Consider the following 19,430-nt stretch of genomic DNA (forward strand, 5'->3'; position numbering starts at 1 on the left):
CAAAAAAGGAAAATTTGAAAGCATTTACTATGTGTAGAAATGTTTACTTTCTATGCAGAGAGCAGTACAAGTTTACACTGCTCTGCTAATTGCAAATGCAATCATTGCTGGCCAGTATAAGCTCTCTGCTTGGCCTCCTCATCCTTTCTATCCGGGTCGGGACCGGGTCCGACTATAGCATAACTTTCAGAGAGAATTACAGCCATAAAACACTTTCCTGTCAGTAAATGGCTTCTGAGAGCAAAAAAAAAAAGAGATAAAAAGGGTCAATAATTCATAGATTGAGCTCTGGCATACTTCAATAAATGTGTCATTGAGTAGAGACAATGAAACTAGTTTTAAATATAAAATAAAAATGTTGAATAGCTAAAATAAAAGGGCATTTTTAGGAGAAAGAGGATAGATACAAGTAATTGGATCTTGGCTGCTGTCACCAACAAATATAGAGTGATTTTTGCACGTCCATTACTGCTCGTTTAGGGGAGACTCTGGACTAATAAAGCTTTTCCCACATAGGATTTTAATGCTGGATTCGTTAATTTTCAGCCATTATCCTCAAGAAATAGAACACAAATATGCCATTTGGTCATTTGGCAGAATTTAATATATAAAACAAAAATCTCATTTAAAGACATTTACAAATTATGTCAAAATAAAATAAACTCCAGACGGTGGTCCTCGGAGGAAGGGTTGAACGGTAAATCTCGTCAATGTTCCGGGACACGTCAGAAATCGTTCTCCTTGTTGCATTTGGTCGTCCAGCGTGGATGAGATGCCGGAGTGGACATGCTGGGTAAGCGTTGTAAACAATGGACGCTGCAGAGATCAACTCTCAAGATATTAAAGCGAGGCCTGTCTCTGCGCAGAGGAATTATTTAAGGCTAAAAGGATGAGGCGGCCATCTTTAAAGATCCATCTCGCCCTTCATCTGCTTCTCCCGGGACTCCACCCACGCTTTGTTCAGCGTTCGTTTCATCTCGTCATCGCCTTCATCGTAGATCTTCTTCAAGACGTTCATGAGGCCAGCACTGGGGTCTCCATCCGAGTCCAGCGACGGGGGCCTAAGAGGAAGATAGATACAGCTAAGCAGGCAGAATATCTTGTGCTCTATACATCACCCACATCCCAAAACTCATCTCTCAATCACATATGATCAGGAGAATAAAAGAAAGAATGGCTGCTGGAACAGGGCATAGTGTGGGTGCCCTGCCCCAGTACCCTACTATGGCCTGTCCCAGCACCGACACTATGCCCTGTCCCAGCACCAACACTATACACTGTCCCAGCACCCACCCTGTGCCCCGTCCCAGCACCCACTCTGTGCCCCGTCCCAGCACCCACATTCGGCCCCGCCCCAGCACCTGCGCTCTGCCATCCCAGCACCCGTGCTCTGCTCTGCCTTAGCACCTGCAGTCTGCCCTTGCTCAGTACCAGCACTCTTCCCTGTCCCAGCACTCACGCTCTGCCTTGCCCTAGCATCCACGTTCTGCCTCAGCACTTTGCCCTCGCTCAGCACCTGCACTCTGCCCTGTCCCAGCACCTGTGCTCATCCTTGTCCCAGCACCGACACTATGCCCTGTCCCAGCACTCACACTCTGCCCTCACTCAGCTCCCGCATTCTGCCCTGCCCCTACATCCCCACTATGCCCTACCCCAGCACCTGCTTTGTTCCTTTGCTCAGCACCCGCGCTCTGCCCTCGCTCATAACCCGCTCTGTGAAGTGACCCAGCACCCACGCTCTGCCCTGTCCCAGCACCCGCATTCTGCCCTCGCTCCAGCACCCGCGCTCTGCCCTCGCCTATAACCCGCTCTGTGCAGTGACCCAGCACCCATGCTCTGCTCTCGCTCCAGCACCCGTGCTCTGCCCTCGCTTAGCACTTGTCTGCCCTCGCTCCAGCACCCGCGCTCTGCCCTCGCTCCAGCACCCAAGCTCTGCCCTCGCTTAGCACTTGTCTGCCCTTGCTCCAGCATCTGCACTCTGTCCTGGCCTATAACCCGCTTTGTGCAGTGACCCAGCACCCGCACTCTGCCCTCGCTTAGCACTTGTCTGCCCTCGCTCCAGCACCCGCACTCTGCCCTGGCCTATAACCCGCTCTGTGCAGTGACCCAGCACCCACACTCTGCCCTGTCCCAGCACCCGCATTCTGCCCTCGCTCATTAACCATGCGCTGCCCCGCCCCAGCAACCGTGCTGCGCAGTGTCCCAGCAGTTCTGATACTCACTCTTTCTTCTCTTTGGTCAGTTTTTCAACTTGTGTTAAACATTCCCATTTGCTTTCAGTTTTCTTTCTCAACATTATAAGAACCGTGTCTGTCTTCACCTGCGACAGAGAGGACAAATACAAGATTTAGCCAGCTTTCCTCCAAGTGGGCCAACTAAGCACAAGTCTGATGTTACAGGGGAATGTTTATGAGAACTTGCAGCGATTCTGAAGATGGGCACATCTGTACTGCATGGACCCGCGTGTGTGCTGTATGGATCCGCTTCACTACAGGAATATTAGGGGACACGAGGACTTCCGAAGGTTGCCTGAGGAGGGCTGAAGATGTATTTAACCTGAAGGTGAAATCATTTCACTAATGGGACAGCAGTGGTAGCCGGACACAGAGGACCAGAACGGGTCTATGGGACAGCAGTGGTAGCTGGACACAGAGAGGACCAGTACGGGTCTATGGGACAGCAGTGGTAGCCGGACACAGAGAGGACCAGTACGGGTCTATGGGACAGCAGTGGTAGCCGGACACAGAGAGGACCAGAACGGGTCTATGGGATCCAGAGTCTTCCCTCTACATAGCTCAGTATCTAAGTGTTTTTTTTTCTCTCACTTCAGGGCTGTTTTAAAGGTATAATGAAGCGATAGATATATGGAGGCGGCCTTATTTATTCCCTTTTACAGAACAAGTGACACCCATGCTAACCTAGAACTAAAACACATATAAGTAGATAAATACTACTTCTACTTACATAACAGATGTATTGCACTGTCCACGTTATGATTCCTGTGAATTTTATAAAGGAAAAGCAGAGAATCCTATTCTAGGCAGTTTCCACTTAGTTACCTTTGAATGAAGCTAATCCTGACATCATTTCCTCCCTCACTCTTTTTTCTCCTCTTGCTAATTGTGTATTAGCAAGAAGTTTTAAATCAGGATGATACCATTTATTGGCTAACTAAAAATGAACAAAAATAAGTAAGCTTTCGGCCTTGCAGCCTTCGCCGGGCTTATATCCTGTTAGTTTGCAGGCTGGTGGTACAGACAGCTTTATACGTGATGCAACATCAAAAGGGAAAACAGATATTTTTTTCAAGCAAAAATACATGTCATTAATATGCCTTAATTCAAACAGACCATCTAAATGGGGGTTAGAGGTTGTTAGCTAAGATAAGGATCCTTGTTTACTCCATGCTCACAGACCTGGGATTAGGATTGACTCAGAGGTATCGTAAATTCTTAGTTCACAAGTTCAGCTAGAATGGCTGAGAAAGTTCAAATATCATCAGCCTCATACCAATATAAAAAGTTGACACGGCAGTGACACGAAGATCATCCATGCTGTGTCCGTTGGACCGAAAGTGTGTAGCAACTGGGAGTCCAGATTTGGTACCCTACTGCTACTAATTGTGTATTAGTTATCTGCCCTCCTCCCAGAGTCTTCAGACACTCCCACTGAGGTCTATGCTAGGACGTGCTCTGTCTTATGTCATTAGAAGGAGGGGGAAAATAAAGGGAAGAGGAGGAATATATTATAGATAAAAAGACCCCCAGCATGCAACTGTTTGGCAATGGCTCTTAAAGGGCCAGCGTTCACAAGGTTTGGGATAACTCCAAACCATGACAGCAGAACTTTTTTTTTGAAAGTTTTGAATGCAGGATTAGCATCTTTATCACTCAACACTCAGACCAATTGCCAATTGCCCTGGGCTCGCTACATGATTAAACAAAAAAATTAAAAAAAAAAAAACTGCTGCGCTGCCCCCTTGTGGTTTTTAATAGACCGCCAGGAGGGTTAATGAAGGAGGTAACATTTTATTGTTCTATGTGTGGTGATATTTAGTTTCTACAATTCTACTCCTAAAACCTTCAGTTGGACTCCCGAATGCTTTGGATCCATCTTGATGAACAGTGTTGGTTTTCATATCCGGCACATCAAATTCTAATGACCCGAATGCTGCAGAACAGCATGTGTCAGCACCATATCAGCACTGCACATCCAACAGTCAGGGAGAGTTCACTTACAACCGGATTCAGTGATAGGAAGCATCAGAGTCACCCAGAATCCACCATTAAGGGCTCGTAAGGATTTGGATTCGGCACATCGACTTCGGAACACCAACACTACTGATGGAATCTGAAGCACGGTGGTCCATACACCGCCTGTCCCCCCCCCTCATTTGGTCTGGACAGGTGTTTAGGGGGACATATTTTAATTGGTTATACTGCAGAGAAAACAACTAACCTGTTTCCCCGAAAGTAAGACACGGTCACATTTTTGCTCTAAAAGATGTGCTAGGGCTTCAGGGGATGTCTTATTTTTGGGCAAACACTGGTAGTTTTCCTATACAGCATGTATATACTGCGTGCCATGCTGAAACACAAGCAGCATACACAGAGCTTGTGGTTTGCAGATATTGGGCTTGATTCACAAAGCCGTGCAAACTGCGAATCATGGCAAATTGCGTGCGCAAAAGTCCGCGATCGGCACTTCACGTGCTAACAGTTTGCACGGCTTTGTGAATCAAGCCCATTGGCTCTTTGGCTCTCACTTACAAGAAATCGATTCTGCTGATCATGTGGGTAATGCTGGGTACACGCGTTGCGATTTCCAGCTCCATCGATTTGATTATTTCCAACATGTTCGATCGGGTTTCGATGAATACAGCCGTCGATTTTGCATACTTAACCACTTTGTCCTCCTTGACGTATAAAAACGTCAAGGAGGACAGGCGCGCTCCCGCGGCCGATCGCGCGCGTGCACTCCCGGCCGCGGATTTGGTAGCCACGGAATCAATGTATCGGGCTATGGTGCCCGATCACGGATTCCTCTCCCCCGCTGAAAAAGCGACAGCTTCTCTCGGAAGCTGAGCTATTTCTGAAGCCATGTCCCTCTAAGCGTACATTGTACGCTTAGAGTGACGTCATGTAAACAAACTCAAGATTGCCATCTTGTGGCCAAAAAGTAAAACTACAAGTAAAAGTTAAAAAAAAATTACAATACACAAACATTTCCCCAAATAAAACACTTTTATATCCCACCCTCCCAAAAATGCCCACATAAAATGTTTAATAAAAAAAAAAACTAAAAACATTACTATAAAAAAAAAAAAAAACCACATAAATATTTACCTAAGGGTCTAAACTTTTTAAATATCTATGTAAAGATGAAATATTTCTCTCTATTTTTTTTTTTATAAGCTTGTAAATAGTGATGGATGCAAAACGGAAAAAATGCTCTTTTATTTCCAAATAAAATATTGTCGCCATACATTGTGATAGAGACATAATTTAAACGGTGAAATAACCGTGACAAATGGGCAATTACAATACGTGGGTTTTAATTATGGAGGCATGTATTATTTTAAAACTATAATGGCCGAAAACTGACAAATAATGAATTTTTTCTTTTTTTTCTTATTCTTACTGTTAAAATGCATTTACAGTAAGGTACAGTAGCAAAATGTACCCCCCCCAAAGAAAGCCTAATTGGTGGCGGAAAAAACAAGATATAGTTCAGTTCATTGTGATAAGTAGTGATAAAGTTATAGGCTAATGAATGGGAGGTGAACATTGCTCGGATGCATAAAATGAAAACGACTGAGAGCTTAAGTGGTTAATATGCAAAATCGAGGGCTGTATCCATCGAAACCCAATCGAACGTGTTGGAAATAATCTAATCGATCCCGCGGATCGAGCGGGAAATCGCAACGTGTGTACCCAGCATTAGAGTCTATTTCTTGCAGGCCTTGAACTCTGTCAGGCTCCCCAGAGCTATGATAGGATAAGCTGTGTGTCCTGGGAAGAGGTGAAGTGCTGCTGATGCTTATCACGACAGAACAGGAGGGCTGGCTCCAACAAAAACACAGATTGCCCGACACATATAAAGGACTGTAGACCTCACATTATACTGCTGCTCTCCTATATCCAGGCTTTGTATTCAGCGTGACTTGCTGGTGTCATGTGGGCTGCTGCTAGGGCTTACATTCGGGGGATGTCTTATATTTCAAGCATGCTAGGAATTCCTGCTAGGGCTTATGCTCAGGGGATGTCTTACTTTAGGGGAAACACGGTAAGACTTACTTTTCTGGAGCTGTTTTCAGGAGAGATGGATTTCAGGAGGTTATTTACAGTCATGGCATGATTCTTTCCATTTAAATCCTTCACCAGTAAGTCAAAAGACCTGTGGAAGCAGAAGGATGGTGTTATAGATGTCTACAAATCATGGGGAGCTGTAGCACAATCAGCATGGGGTACTCAGGCCTAGGCACACACCAGGAATAGCAGCTTCCTTCCTACAGCTACACGCAACAGGACATGGAAACTTACAGGGTATACAGACCCCAAATACAGACATTGTGCTGAATACAATGTCAGGAATGCTGGTACCTCAGGATCTTGTGACCAGTGATGTCACTTCCTGCAAGGGAGGAGCTTTGCAGTGTTTAGAGTGATCAGGAACACTTCCCTGCATATTTATGTAAATACTGATTTCTCTAATCATACACTACAAACATCTTACACCCCTTCCTCTGCAATATGTACATTTATTAGCTTTACACAAGACACAGAACATTTATATTGCGCTTTACTCCTGGTGGACTCAAAGCATCAGAACTAAAGCCACTTAAAGGGGACCTGAGATGGGGCCACAGCATAAAAACATAAATACCTGGGGCTTCCTCTAGCCTCCTCCGGCCTGATCGCTCACATGCTGTCCTCTTCTGCTTGCCCGTTCACCCGCAATTGACCCCGGAAATTCCTCCGGCCCGCGGCCAACTGTGAATGACATCATTGCACGCACCCACAAAAGGAGGTCAGGAGAGGAGGGGTCACAGAGGACCCTCCCACCACTGTGAGTTGGGGAAACAGTGGAGAATGACATCATTGCACACACCCACATAAGGGGGGCAGGAGAGGAGGGGCCACAGAGGACACTCCCACCACTGTGAGTTGGGGAAACAGTGGAGAATGACATCACTGCACACACCCACAAAAGGGGGTCAGGAGAAGAGGGGCCACAGAGGACCCTCCCGCCACTGTGAGTTGGGGAAACAGAGGAGAATGACATTAAAGGGAACCTTAACTCGAAAAAAAACCCATGCGTTTCACTTACCTGGGGCATCTACCAGCCCCCTGCAGCCATCCTGTGTTCTCGCAGTCACTCATGGCTCCTCTGGTCCCCTGCTGCCAGCTAGTTTCGTTTTTGCCGACTGGGAGTCGGCCGGCCGCCATGCATCCATTTTTACGCATTCCCGCTAGTGCAGAAAGCTATCGCGGACATTAACCTTTTCGGGACCGGCCACCTAACCACCTTTATGGACCAGGCATTTTGCGGTGGGGTGGGGGTGCGCGTTTCGGGGGGTCAGGCGGCCGGATACCCTCTGTGGCTGGCTGTGCAGTGTCCACCCCCATGGTGGCAGGTGTCCCCCCTTTTGCCAGCAGCCATCACTTACTTTCCAGCGATGAGCCGCAGTAGCCCCCTCTTCTCCGACCGGCATCTCCGCTCCTAATGCCACTCAGTTCCGGGTCGCGGCTTGATGACGTCATCAAGCCGGGACCCGGAACTGAGCAGCATTAGAAGCGGATATGCCGGCCAGAGCAGAGGGGGGCGCTGATCGTCGCTGGAACAGCAGGGAGGTGAGTGGATACTCTTCTTTTCCTCCCTGCCGCCGTCCCTGTCAAAGTGATCAGTACGATCCGACGGCGATCGTAGTAATCACGTGATCAGCATCCATACGCGATGGCTACTGATCATCCGAGGGAGAGGATTAGTTGTCATATGACAGCTTAATCTCCCCCTCCGGGTGCGCACGATCGCGCCCGGAGCGGAAACGGCGGGCCGGCGTAGATCCTACGCAGCATCAGGCTAGAACAGCCACAAGTGCGGCGTAGGATCTCATGCACGTGGTCCTGAAAAGGTTAACAAGTACATTCTTACACGTTACGGGCGCAATGTGTAAAAATGTACGCATTGCACCCGTAACACGTAAAAATGTACTTGTTAATGTCCGCGATAGCTTTCTACACCAGCGGGAATGGGTAAAAATGTACGCATGACGGCCGGCCGACTCCCACTCGGCAAAAACCAAACTAGCTGGCAGCAGGGGACCAGAGGAGCCATGAGCGACTGCGAGGGCACAGGATGGCTGCAGGGGGCTAGTAGATGCCCCAGGTAAGTGAAACTCATGTTTTGTTTTTGTTTTTTGAGTTAAGGTTCCCTTGAAGGCTGAGCAGATACAGGGGAAAAGCCACATTATAAAGGGGAACTCAGAATCAGGAGACAGTGAGCAGAACTCTTGGAGATCCAGTGACAATCATTTCCCACAGTAAGCGGCTAATAACCACCGGGAGCCGCCTGGCCCGGAACCTGCGACCTTACCTGTCTGTGAACTGGACCTGCACATTCTCAGCTGGAACGTTCTGGACTCCATTCAATGTGATGTAGATTTTAACAAACTTATCTGACTGATCCCAACCTGAAAACAAAGCACAGGAAAGAAATGAGTCATCCAGAGTTTCCGAAAGTTTTTTGTTTATTTATGAAGTTATTTTATGTAAACAATATGGGATCCGACCCCCAGGCAACGTACAGAGGTAGCTGAGCATCTACTACGCTTCGCTAGAGCTGAGATCTCCTCATACAGCGTGGCGCTTTTTTGTTTTTGCTGCAGTGGAACTGGCCTGGCTAGTGATTGGATCTATGCATCCTAAAGGATTCAGTGGCTTTCCTGCAGTATTAGCCATAGACTGTGGTACAGACATTAGACTGCGGTTCTCTCTGATGCACAGTAGTGACACCTTCAGTGTACTCTTATGAGCTACAATATATCAGCCTTATAGGATACCCGAGGTGACATGTGACATGATGAGATAGACATGGGTATGTACAGTGCCTAGCACACAAATAACTATGCTGTGTTCCTTTTTTCTTTCTCGGTCTGAAAGAGTTAAATATCAGGTATGCAAGTGGCTGACTCAGTCCTGACTCAGGCAGGAAGAGACTACAGTGTGAACCTCACTGATAAGAAACTCCCCTTTTTATCTCTTTCCTGCTCTCAGAAGCCATTTTCTGCTAAGAAAGTGTTTTATAGTTGAAATGTCTTATCAGTGAGGGTCACGCTGTAGTCACTTCCTGTCTGAGTCAGGACTGAGTCAGCCACTTACATACCTGATATTTAACTCTTTCAGACAGAGATGGAAAAAAAGGAACACAGCCTAGTTATTTGTGTGCTAGGCACTGTACATACACATATGTATTTCATCATGTCACGTCACCCCAGGTATCCTTTAACCTAGCCCCCCAAATAATGGAAATTTGGGCATATGACAAAAACGCAGGCGCTGAGGCTCCCCAATATGCAGACTGAAGCATTACATAGCGGACACAAGGCTCCTGCGCACTTTCTTCCTGTTAGATATAGCCACAGGATTAGGCAGCCCCCTCCCCACGTATAGTAAGATGTGCCTCCGGTATTAGGTACCCCCCTCACACGCAGAGCAGAATGTACTGGAGCACTCACCTGTCTGCACCATCGGGATCTTCAGCTTGTCACAGCGCATCCTCTCTGACTCCTGTGGTGCAGGTAATGAGAAGTACCACTAGAGAGCGTCATAGAGAAGAGATGCTGTGACAGGCTGAAAAACCTTGTTACTCTTACCATTAACGGTATTTCTTCCAGTCCCTCAGGATGGCCTCAAAATGAGAGATTCCGTGCCCCTCCCCCTAAGGAAACACAAGCCAATTAAAAAACAACAATAAATAGCTCCACCTCTTCCCCCTATCTTCAGTTTAATGTATAGAGAAACACCCTCTAAATAACCAAGTCTAAAAAATTTACTAAAGCCCAAAATATGCATATTCATATAAAGCCAACTAGTAACGTACCCTTTCATACTTACGCTTTCCCTATAGGGCGGGAAACCGAGGCCATCCTGAGGGACTGGAGGAAATACCGTTAACGGTAAGAGTAACAAGGTTTTTCTTTCCAACGTCCCTCAGGATGGCCTCAAAATGAGAGACAAGCGAGAAACTGCTTACCTCTAGGGTGGGACCACTGCCTGCAGCACTTTCCTACCGAACGTTTGATCCTGATTTGATAAAACGTCCACTCTGTAGTGCTTAATGAAGGTATTTGGAGACACCCAAGTTGCTGCCTTACAGATTTGTTCCAGGGATGCGCCTGCTCTTTCAGCCCAGGACACAGATAATGATCTTGTGGAATGAGCCGTCAATCTTTCAGGTAGTGCTTTGCCATTGTTTTTATATGCCATAGCAATTGCTTCTCTAATCCAACGTGAAATAGTTGATTTTGAAGCCTGTAACCCTTTATTTGGACCTGCAAATAAAACAAACAAATGACTCGATCTTCTGAATTGTTTCACCGTAGTCAGGTACTTAAGAATCGCTCTTCTTACATCAAGACAGTGTAATTCCTTTTCCTTTGAATTTTTTGGATTATCACAAAATGAAGGTAGGACAATTTCCTGGGAACGATGATAAGATGAATTCACTTTAGGAAGATATGCTGGATCTGGTCTAAGAATTATCCTATCATCTAAAATAGTCATTAATGGATCCTTCACTGATAGTGCCTGAAGATCTCCAACTCTCCTTGCAGATGTAATTGCCACCAGAAAAAACACCTTTAAAGTTAATAAATGTATTGATATTCTTTCCAACGGCTCAAAAGGATCCTTAATTAATGCCTGTAGAACTAATGGTAGATCCCAAGCTGGCATAATCTTCTCTGGCACCCATCTTCCCATTTTGATTACTCTCAAAAATCTCATGATAAGAGGATCCCTAGCAAGCTGCTTGTCAAGGAAAACTGATAAAGCCGCCACCTGAACCTTTAAGGTGACCATACACTGGCCCGATTCCCGGCCGTTTCGACAGCAGATTCGATCCTGGGATCGAATCTGCTGCCAATCGTTCGCGGTAAACGCCGCCGACGATCCGATTTCCTCCCGAAATCGGATCGGTCCGTCGATCGCGCCGTGCGGGAAATTACCCTCGATCGCCCGCGGGTAAAGTGCGCGTCGCTAGCGGCGGCCGATCCGATGAAAAATACATTACCTGATGCGGACTCCCGGGCGTCTTCTCTGCATCTTCTCAGCGCTGCACCCGCTCCATCCCGGCGCTTCCTGGGTCACTGCAGTGATAGAGGGCGCTCTATTTGAACTTCCTGGTCACGGAGTGACACAGGAAGCGCCGAGATGGAGCAAGAACAGAGCGGTGCAGCGTGGAGAAGATGCCCGGGAGCCAGCATCAGGTAATGTATGCGCGGGGGGAGGACAGGCGGCAGGAGCAGCTGAACAGATTGTGATCGGTTTCAGGCTGAAATCGATTCACAATCTGTTTGCAGTAAAGGCAGCCATACGATCCCTATCTGATCAGATTCGATCAGATAGGGATCTGTCAGCTGGTCGATCTGATGGCACATCGACCAGTGTATGGCTGCCTTAAATGTACCTGGAGCCAACTTAAGATCCACGCCTCTTTGTAAAAAATCCAACACATCAGGTACACCAACTCCTTTACGTGTAGCCTTTCTCCATGCTAAAAAAGTCTTCCAAACACGAAAGTATATTCTCCTGGTGACAGGCTTTCTACTTTTCAAAAGTGTGTCAATCACCTTTTCTGAACACCCTTTCTCTCTTAACAGGACCCTTTCAGGATCCAGGCTGAAAGTTGAAGCCAGTGAGGATCTGGATGAACAGCTTTCCCCTGTATCACAATGTCCCGAGACACTGGTATCTTGAATGGGTCTTCCATAGCCAAGTTTACTAACTGTGGAAACCAACATCTTTTTGGCCAAAAAGGTACCACTAATATCATCTGGGCTTTGTCCTTTACCACTTTGCAAAGAACTCTCTGGAGAGAATCTGTATTGTTAAAATCGCACAAAAGTAAACATACCAGTGCGTTAGGGGACATCTCCTATTACCCTCTGTCACAATTTCGCTGCTCCCCGCCGCATTAAAAGTGGTTAAAAACAGTTTTAAAAAGTTTGTTTATAAACAAACAAAATGGCCACCAAAACAGGAAGTAGGTTGATGTACTGTATGTCCACACATAGAAAATACAACCATACACAAGCAGGCTGTATACAGACTTCCTTTTGAATCTCAAGAGATCATTTGTGTGTTTCTTTCTCCCTGCAGTTCTCATGCACTGAAGTTTCAGGCTGCTCTTTTTTCTCCTGCAAACAGCTTTGCCCTTGTCTGTAATTCTTCAGTATGTGAAAGCCCAGCCAGCTCAGAGGACGATTTATCCAGCTTGTAAAAGATAAGAGAGAAGAGAGAAGCTGCCCTAATCTAAATAACACACAGGCAGTGTGCATAGAGGGGCCTGGAAGGTGGAATTCATAGCAGAACCACAACACTGAAGATTTTGGCAGCCTTCCAGACACAGGCTGACAAGTCTGACAAGGGAAAGATACATTGATTTATTACAGAGACTGTGATAGTACAAAGTGCTGCAGTAAGCTAGAACACATTAGAATAGCTTTTGGAACTTGTAGGATGATAAAAAACAGGATGCAATTTTTGTTACGGAGTCTCTTTAACCTGAAAGGAGGAAATGCATACATCAGTCCCTCCCCCCAGTGGACTGAGAAGGCATCCATTCGGTTCGACTGGGTTCCTGTCTGTATAGAGCAAAAGTCTCTGGTCTTTGCATTCTGAGCTGTAGCAAATAGGTCTAAGATTGGCTGACCCCATTTCTTTACCAGCATATTGAAAATATGCGGATTTAACTCCCACTCGCTCTCCAGTATTAACTGACGACTCAGAGCATCTGCCCACACATTCAATTCTCCTTTGATGTGAACTGCTGTTAATGAAATTATATACTTCTCTGACCATTCCATGATCTCCAGTGACAGGTTTAACAAACTTTCTGACCTCGTTCCTCCCTGCTTGTTGAGGTACGATATAACCACCATATTGTCTGAAAAAATTACCACCTCTTTTTGACAAATCCTGTCCTGGAAACTTAGCAAGGCATTCTTTACTGCTAATAGTTCTCTGAAATTTGACGATCTCCTCGAGATCTCTGTGGACCATTTTCCCTGGGCCTGTAGTTGAGCACAATGAGCACCCCAACCCCAGGCACTGGCATCTGTTGTAACCCTTACTGGGTCGTTTTGTCTCCATTTCCTTCCTTTGGAAAGAGTCTCTGAACTCCTCCACCAATCTAGTGAAATCTTCACCTCTCTGCTTATCAATATCCTGTGACAGTGAATCCTGTGTCTTGTCCCAGTTCCTCAAAATGCTCCTCTGTAATATTCTCGATTGTGACTGGGCCCACTCTACTGCTGGTATTGCCGATGTCATTAATCCCAGCACCGACATCAATTCCCTTATCGTTAGAGTTTCTGACCCCTGATCCCTTTCTACCGACATTATTAACTTTGAGCTCTTCTCTTGAGTTAGAGAAATAATTTCTCGGTCCGTGTCTATCATGAAGCCTAGAAACTTCATACTTCTTGATGGGGTCAGATTCGATTTTTCTGTGTTTATTAGCCAGCCTAGAGATTGCATAGTCTGTAGACATAGTAAACAGTCCTTTTTCAACTGATCTCTGTTTAAGTTGAGGATCAGGAAGTCGTCCAGATAAGGTATCACATTTACGTTCTGTAAGTGCAGAAATTGGATCATTTCCGCAATTACCTTCGTGAAAATTCTTGGGGCTGATGTCAGACCAAAGGGAAGAGCCCTGAACTGGTAATGGGCAGACACACTTCCCTTCTGAATGGCAAACCTCAAAAACTTTTGATGCACCGGATTTATTGGCAAGTGCAGGTAAGCATCCTTGAGATCTATCGATGCCAAAAACATACCCTTCATCAGCACATTCCTCACTGAATAAATATTTTCCATATGAAATTTCTTTTCCTTTATAAACGGGTTTAACTCTTTGAGATTCAGAATTAATCTCTGATCCCCTGACGGCTTCTGAACTAGAAACACATGGGAATAAAAACCCCCGTTCATCTGTTCTAGAGGAACCCTGCAAACTACCTTCTGAGAAACTAGTTTTGCAACAGCCCTCCACAAAAAATCTGCTTTGCTGCGAACCTTTGGAAGATTTGTAATACATTTTCTGACTGGGGGCAAACTTTGAAACTCCAGACGATAACCCTCTTCTATGAGTTTCAAAATGAAACGGTTGCCGGTGATCAGACACCAGCTCTGAAAAAAATACTGCAGTCTGCCCCCTACCTGTATCTGATAGTCATTTTGTTAAATAAAACTTCCTCCGCCCCCTGCCAGGTAATGAACTAAAGTTAAATTACCTGCAGCTGTCCTCTGCCTCCGTCACATCCGGACGCCGAGTCCACGAGGCGGAAGAAAACACAGAAGCCGTAGTACCCCGGAAATGCGTCATCCTAGACGAAAGTGCGCATGACTCATGCGTCTCCCTAGACGCATGTACGCGTGACGTATGTGCCTCCGCATACGTAAGCACGCCTGACTCCGCGCGAGATCCAACTTTGCCGGACGCTCCATCTCGCCGTCATGGCCGCCGCATCAGTCTCCGCACTAACCGCCGCCTCAGACACGCACCAGCCGCCATATAAGCCTCCTTCCGAGCCCCGCAACCCAGTAAGAGACCACACAGGGGGAATTACAGGGGGACCTGGCTCCCACCAGAACCACCAGGCCATGCTAAAAAATAAAAAAATTTGTCGCAGACATTGGCTTATGCTCCCGGGTGGACCGGGAAACACAAAAAACTGAAGATAGGGGGAAGAGGTGGAGCTATTTATTGTTGTTTTTTAATTGGCTTGTGTTTCCTTAGGGGGAGGGGCACGGAATCTCTCATTTTGAGGCCATCCTGAGGGACGTTGGAAAGAAAACCCGGAGGCACCGAGAGGTGACAGGTGAGCTGTACCTGCACACTCTGCATCTGGCCGGACAATGGAGGCCACACAGAGAGACACAGGCACACCCTGCAGACGTGCACACCCAGACTCCTTTCCCTGGCCCTGTGTGCGCTGCCAGCAGGGCAGTACCACCGTATGGGGCCCGCGATAGTGGCCCCAGACATGATAATGAAGCAAATCTGCGCTTTGTCCCCTTTCTGAAGTCCCCAAAGCTACGTTGCTGCTTTTCATTACATTGCAGACCTGATTCCAGCCTGGGGGTCCTCTCTTCTCTGCTCTCTCCTGCAGCCCGCAGATCGTTCTGCTCTGTGTATCCCCCAGTCTGCCTGCAAGTCACCCGACATGCAGGCAGACCGAGGCAGAGAGATACAAAGCAGGAGGATCAGAGGGCTGCAGGAAAGGGCACAGAAGAGAGGACTCCAATCAGGGAGGTTGTTACACAAACACGCCGTGCTGATCTGCAATGTAATGAACAGCAGCGGCACAGGTAAGGGGGCAGCAGACAGGGGGTGAGGTTATGCTTCCTTGTCGCCGCTGAGACCCGTGTTGTAGGGCCACTGTTCAGGCTCCAGACCCAGCGCTAAAATGCAGGTCTGAGGAAAAAGTTCAGGCCCTCTCCACATTCGCTAATTTTGTGTGTGTGGGTCGCTAGCTAATTTGGGGGTGCAGCGGGTTGCCCAGTGATTTCTGATGGACGCCCTGTGTGTGCTGCCTGCACATGGCAATATTACCGGAGCCCGTAGGCTTGTGTGCTCACCGTAGTTGTGGATCTTCACAGTGTAGGCGCTGGACATGGGGGGTACGATGGCTGACGGCTTGTGGACGGACTCTCCGGCCTGCAGCTGCTGCTTGTTGGCCAGCTCTGTCTCCAGCTTGCGTTGCTCCACAATCAGCACGTCGCGCACGCGTTTCCGGGTGGCCTTTTCCAACAGCTGCTTCACCTCGTCTAGATCCTTCTGAAGCTGAGGGACAAGATGCAGATTATCTGGAGGTGCAACACTCATATCCTCCCTACAAAGATTACCTGGAAACCTCCTCGTTATCATCTACAGCTTTCCCATATTGCCTGGCCTGCAGTGAATAGTGCCTCAATGTTACCTCAGATTCATCTGACACAGCGCCTCATAGATGCCTTATCAGAACAACGGGACTTGTCATAGCTGCATTCAGACTACAGCTTCACCAAGTGATCCCTTCGGAGGCATGTCTACCACTCCCTCATGTCCAATAAGAAATAATAGGCGTGTGTATCAGAACATGAACTAAGATAAGACCATGCCTGGTCACTATGGTGATGAGTGTCAGACCCCAGCAGTAGCCCCAGGGGCAGAGGAAACCCTGTGGTCAGTATGGTAATGAGCGTCAGACCCCAGCAGTATCCCCAGGGGAGGGGGAAGCCCTGTGGTCACTATGGTGATGAATGTCAGACCCCAGCACTAACCCCAGGGACAGGGGAAGCCCTGTGTATGTATATATAGCCATGCAGGACACCAGTGACAGTAATGAGGGATGAATGGAGGGATGGTCACTATGGTGATGAGTGTCAGACTCCAGCAGTACCCCCAGGGGCGGGGGAAGCCCTGTGTATGTATACCTAGTGACAGTGATGTGGGATGGATGGTCGCTATGGTGATGAGTGTCAGACCCCAGCAGCACCTCCAGGGGCAGGGAGAAGCCCTGTGGTCACTATGGTGATGAGTGTCAGACCCCAGCAGTACCCCCATAGGCGGGGGAAGCCCTGTGGCCACCATGGTGATGAGTGTCAGACTCCAGCAGTACCCCCAGGGGCGGGGGAAGCCCTGTGTATGTATACCTAGTGACAGTGATGTGGGATGGATGGTCGCTATGGTGATGAGTGTCAGACCCCAGCACAGGCGCGTCGCTAGCGTCACATATCGGTGGCACGTGCCACGGATATGGCTTTGGGGTGCCCCTAATGACTGCTCTGGGGTGCCCAACGGGAGTGCCACGAATGTTTTTACTTTGCGCGGCCACCGTTTACACAATACGGCGGCCGCCATGTTGTGGGCGGTGCTCGCCGCTCAGAAGCACTGCTGGTCCCCTTGTCCATCCGCCCCCTGCCCAATCAGGAGCACCAGGCAGGGGGCGCGAGATTGAATGAATAGGCAGGGGACTGGAGAGAGCGTGAGTAGCTCCGCCCCCTGCACGTGTAGTGCAGTTTTGAATTGCCCGGCCGGTGCCCGCTGACCCTCGCTGATCCTCCGCATGCCATGCCACCAAGAGGGACTAAGAAGAAGCCTGGAGGTCGGACTCCGGACACAGGCAGGATGCAGCCGCGGAGGCGGCAGATAACCCCGTGCGTGGCAGACTGCAGACCAGGGAGGAGGTAGTAATGTACTGTCTACTCTGCCAGGGTGTGTGTGTGTGTGTGTGTGTGTGTGTGTGTGTGTGTGTGTGTGTGTCTGTCAGTGCCCCAGCCTCTGTGCCCCATTGTGTATGTATGTATGTATGTGTGTATGTCTGTGCCCCATTGTGTGTGTCTGTGCCTGAGCCCCATCCTCCATGTCCCATTACAGTCTAGGCTGTTCCTATGTGCCTGTACTGATAGCTGCAGTGTGTGCTGATCTCTGCTGCCTCCAGTATGTACAGTATAAGCCGTTACTCTGTACCTGTACTGATACTAAACTAGCTGCAGTGTGTGCTGGTCTCTGCTACCTCCAGTATGTATAGTATATGCTGTTACTCTGTGCCTGTACTGATACTAAACTAGCTGCAGTGTGTGCTGATCTCTGCTGCCTCCAGTATGTACAGTATAAGCCGTTACTCTGTGCCTGTACTGATACTAAACTAGCTGCAGTGTGTGCTGGTCTCTGCTACCTCCAGTATGTATAGTATATGCTGTTACTCTGTGCCTGTACTGATACTAAACTAGCTGCAGTGTGTGCTGATCTCTGCTACCTCCAGTATGTACAGTATACGCCGTTACTCTGTGCCTGTACTGATAGCTGCAGTGTGTGCTGATCTCTGCTACCCCAGTATGTACAGTTTAAGCTGTTACTCTGTGCCTGTACTGATAGTAAACTAGCTGCAGTGTGTGCTGATCTCTGCTGCCTCCAGTATGTACAGTTTAAGCTGTTACTCTGTACCTGTACTGATAGTAAACTAGCTGCATAGTGTGCTGATCTCTGCTACCTCCAGTATGTACTGTATAAGCTGTTACTCTGTGCCTGTACTGATAGTAAACTAGCTGCAGTGTGTGCTGATCTCTGCTACCTCCAGTATGTACAGTATAAGCCGTTACTCTGTGCCTGTACTGATAGTAAACTAGCTGCAGTATGTGCTGATCTTTGCTACCTCCAGTATGTACTGTATAAGCTGTTACTCTGTGCCTGTACTGATAGTAAACTAGCTGCAGTGTGTGCTTATCCCTGCTACTTTCATTATGTACAGTATTAGCTGTAAAGCCTGGTACACACATACAATTTTGATTAGCCAATTTTAGCTCTGTTCATCAAATTCATTGTTTGTTGGCCCACTTACTGCATGGGGGTGGTAAAATTGGTCAGTGATTGACCATTCAAAATTGTATGTGCGTATACATCTTTGATTTATGCCTATACTGATTGTCAATTATTCAAATAAAGGACATGGGGCTCCATCTAATATTTTGATGGGCAGGCCGGCTATCTGTAGCTTACACCGCTGCTAAGTTCATGTAAATTTGGCCACGCCCACTCACGGTATGACCACGCCCATTTTTTGCCTCTCCTTGTGCCCACAGGTGCCCCCAATCTTCAAGGACCCTAGGAACGCCCCTGCCCCAGCAGTACCCCCAAGGGCAGGGGAAGCCCTGTGGTTTCTATGGTGATGAGTGTCAGACCCCAGCAGCACCCCCAGCAGAGGGGGAAGCCCTGTGTATGTATACCTAGTGCCAGTGATGTGGGATGAATGGTTACTATGGTGATGAGTATCAGACCCCAGCAGCACCACCAGAGGGCGGGGAAAGCCCTGTGTATGTAAATACAGCCATGCAGGACACCAGTAATAGTGACATAGGATGAATGGTCGCTATGGTGAGGAGCATCAGACCTCCAGCAGCCCTCCCCCTCCTTCAGGCCTGCTGTGCAGAGCCCCCATAGCACCCCCAGCGGCAGTGGAAGCCCCGTGACCCCCTCACCTCCTCCATGGCTGCTGCTGCTGCGCGGCGCGTTGCGGAAGCCTCTAGAAATCGCTGGAACCAGTAAGGGGGCGGAGCTAGGAGGAGGCGGTGTTAGAGACAGGTATAAAGGTCACATGGCCCAACTGCAGCCTCCCGTCACGTGACACGAGAAAAGGGCGCAGCTAGGAGCTTTTCAGGAGCGCG

At 48.0% G+C, this 19,430-nt stretch overlaps 1 protein-coding gene across 1 annotated transcript; it reads right to left on the reverse strand.

Annotated features, from left to right (window-relative positions):
* Positions 1–581: 581 nt before the first annotated feature.
* CACYBP (calcyclin binding protein) lies at positions 582–19,389 on the reverse strand. The gene is made up of 6 exons (XM_068266503.1): positions 19,245–19,389; positions 15,864–16,068; positions 8,596–8,692; positions 6,297–6,396; positions 2,223–2,320; positions 582–1,061 (listed from the first exon to the last, which is right to left on the reverse strand). The coding sequence occupies exons 1-6, from the start codon at positions 19,251–19,253 to the stop codon at positions 905–907; spliced, it is 666 nt and encodes a 221-aa protein (XP_068122604.1). The 5' UTR covers positions 19,254–19,389; the 3' UTR covers positions 582–904.
* Positions 19,390–19,430: the final 41 nt, after the last annotated feature.

Source organism: Hyperolius riggenbachi, chromosome 2 (assembly GCF_040937935.1).
Source record: "Hyperolius riggenbachi isolate aHypRig1 chromosome 2, aHypRig1.pri, whole genome shotgun sequence".
Taxonomy (NCBI): domain Eukaryota; kingdom Metazoa; phylum Chordata; class Amphibia; order Anura; family Hyperoliidae; genus Hyperolius; species Hyperolius riggenbachi.

What these genes read in the sequence shown, in the direction of transcription:
- CACYBP (XM_068266503.1), bottom strand. An exon ending in CAGGTCCAGTTCACAGACAG is followed by an intron (nt 6,397 to 8,595) that starts GTAAGGTCGCAG and finishes CTGCTTCCACAG; the next exon opens with GTCTTTTGACTTACTGGTGA. An exon ending in CTGAAAACAGCTCCAGAAAA is followed by an intron (nt 2,321 to 6,296) that starts GTAAGTCTTACC and finishes TCTCTGTCGCAG; the next exon opens with GTGAAGACAGACACGGTTCT.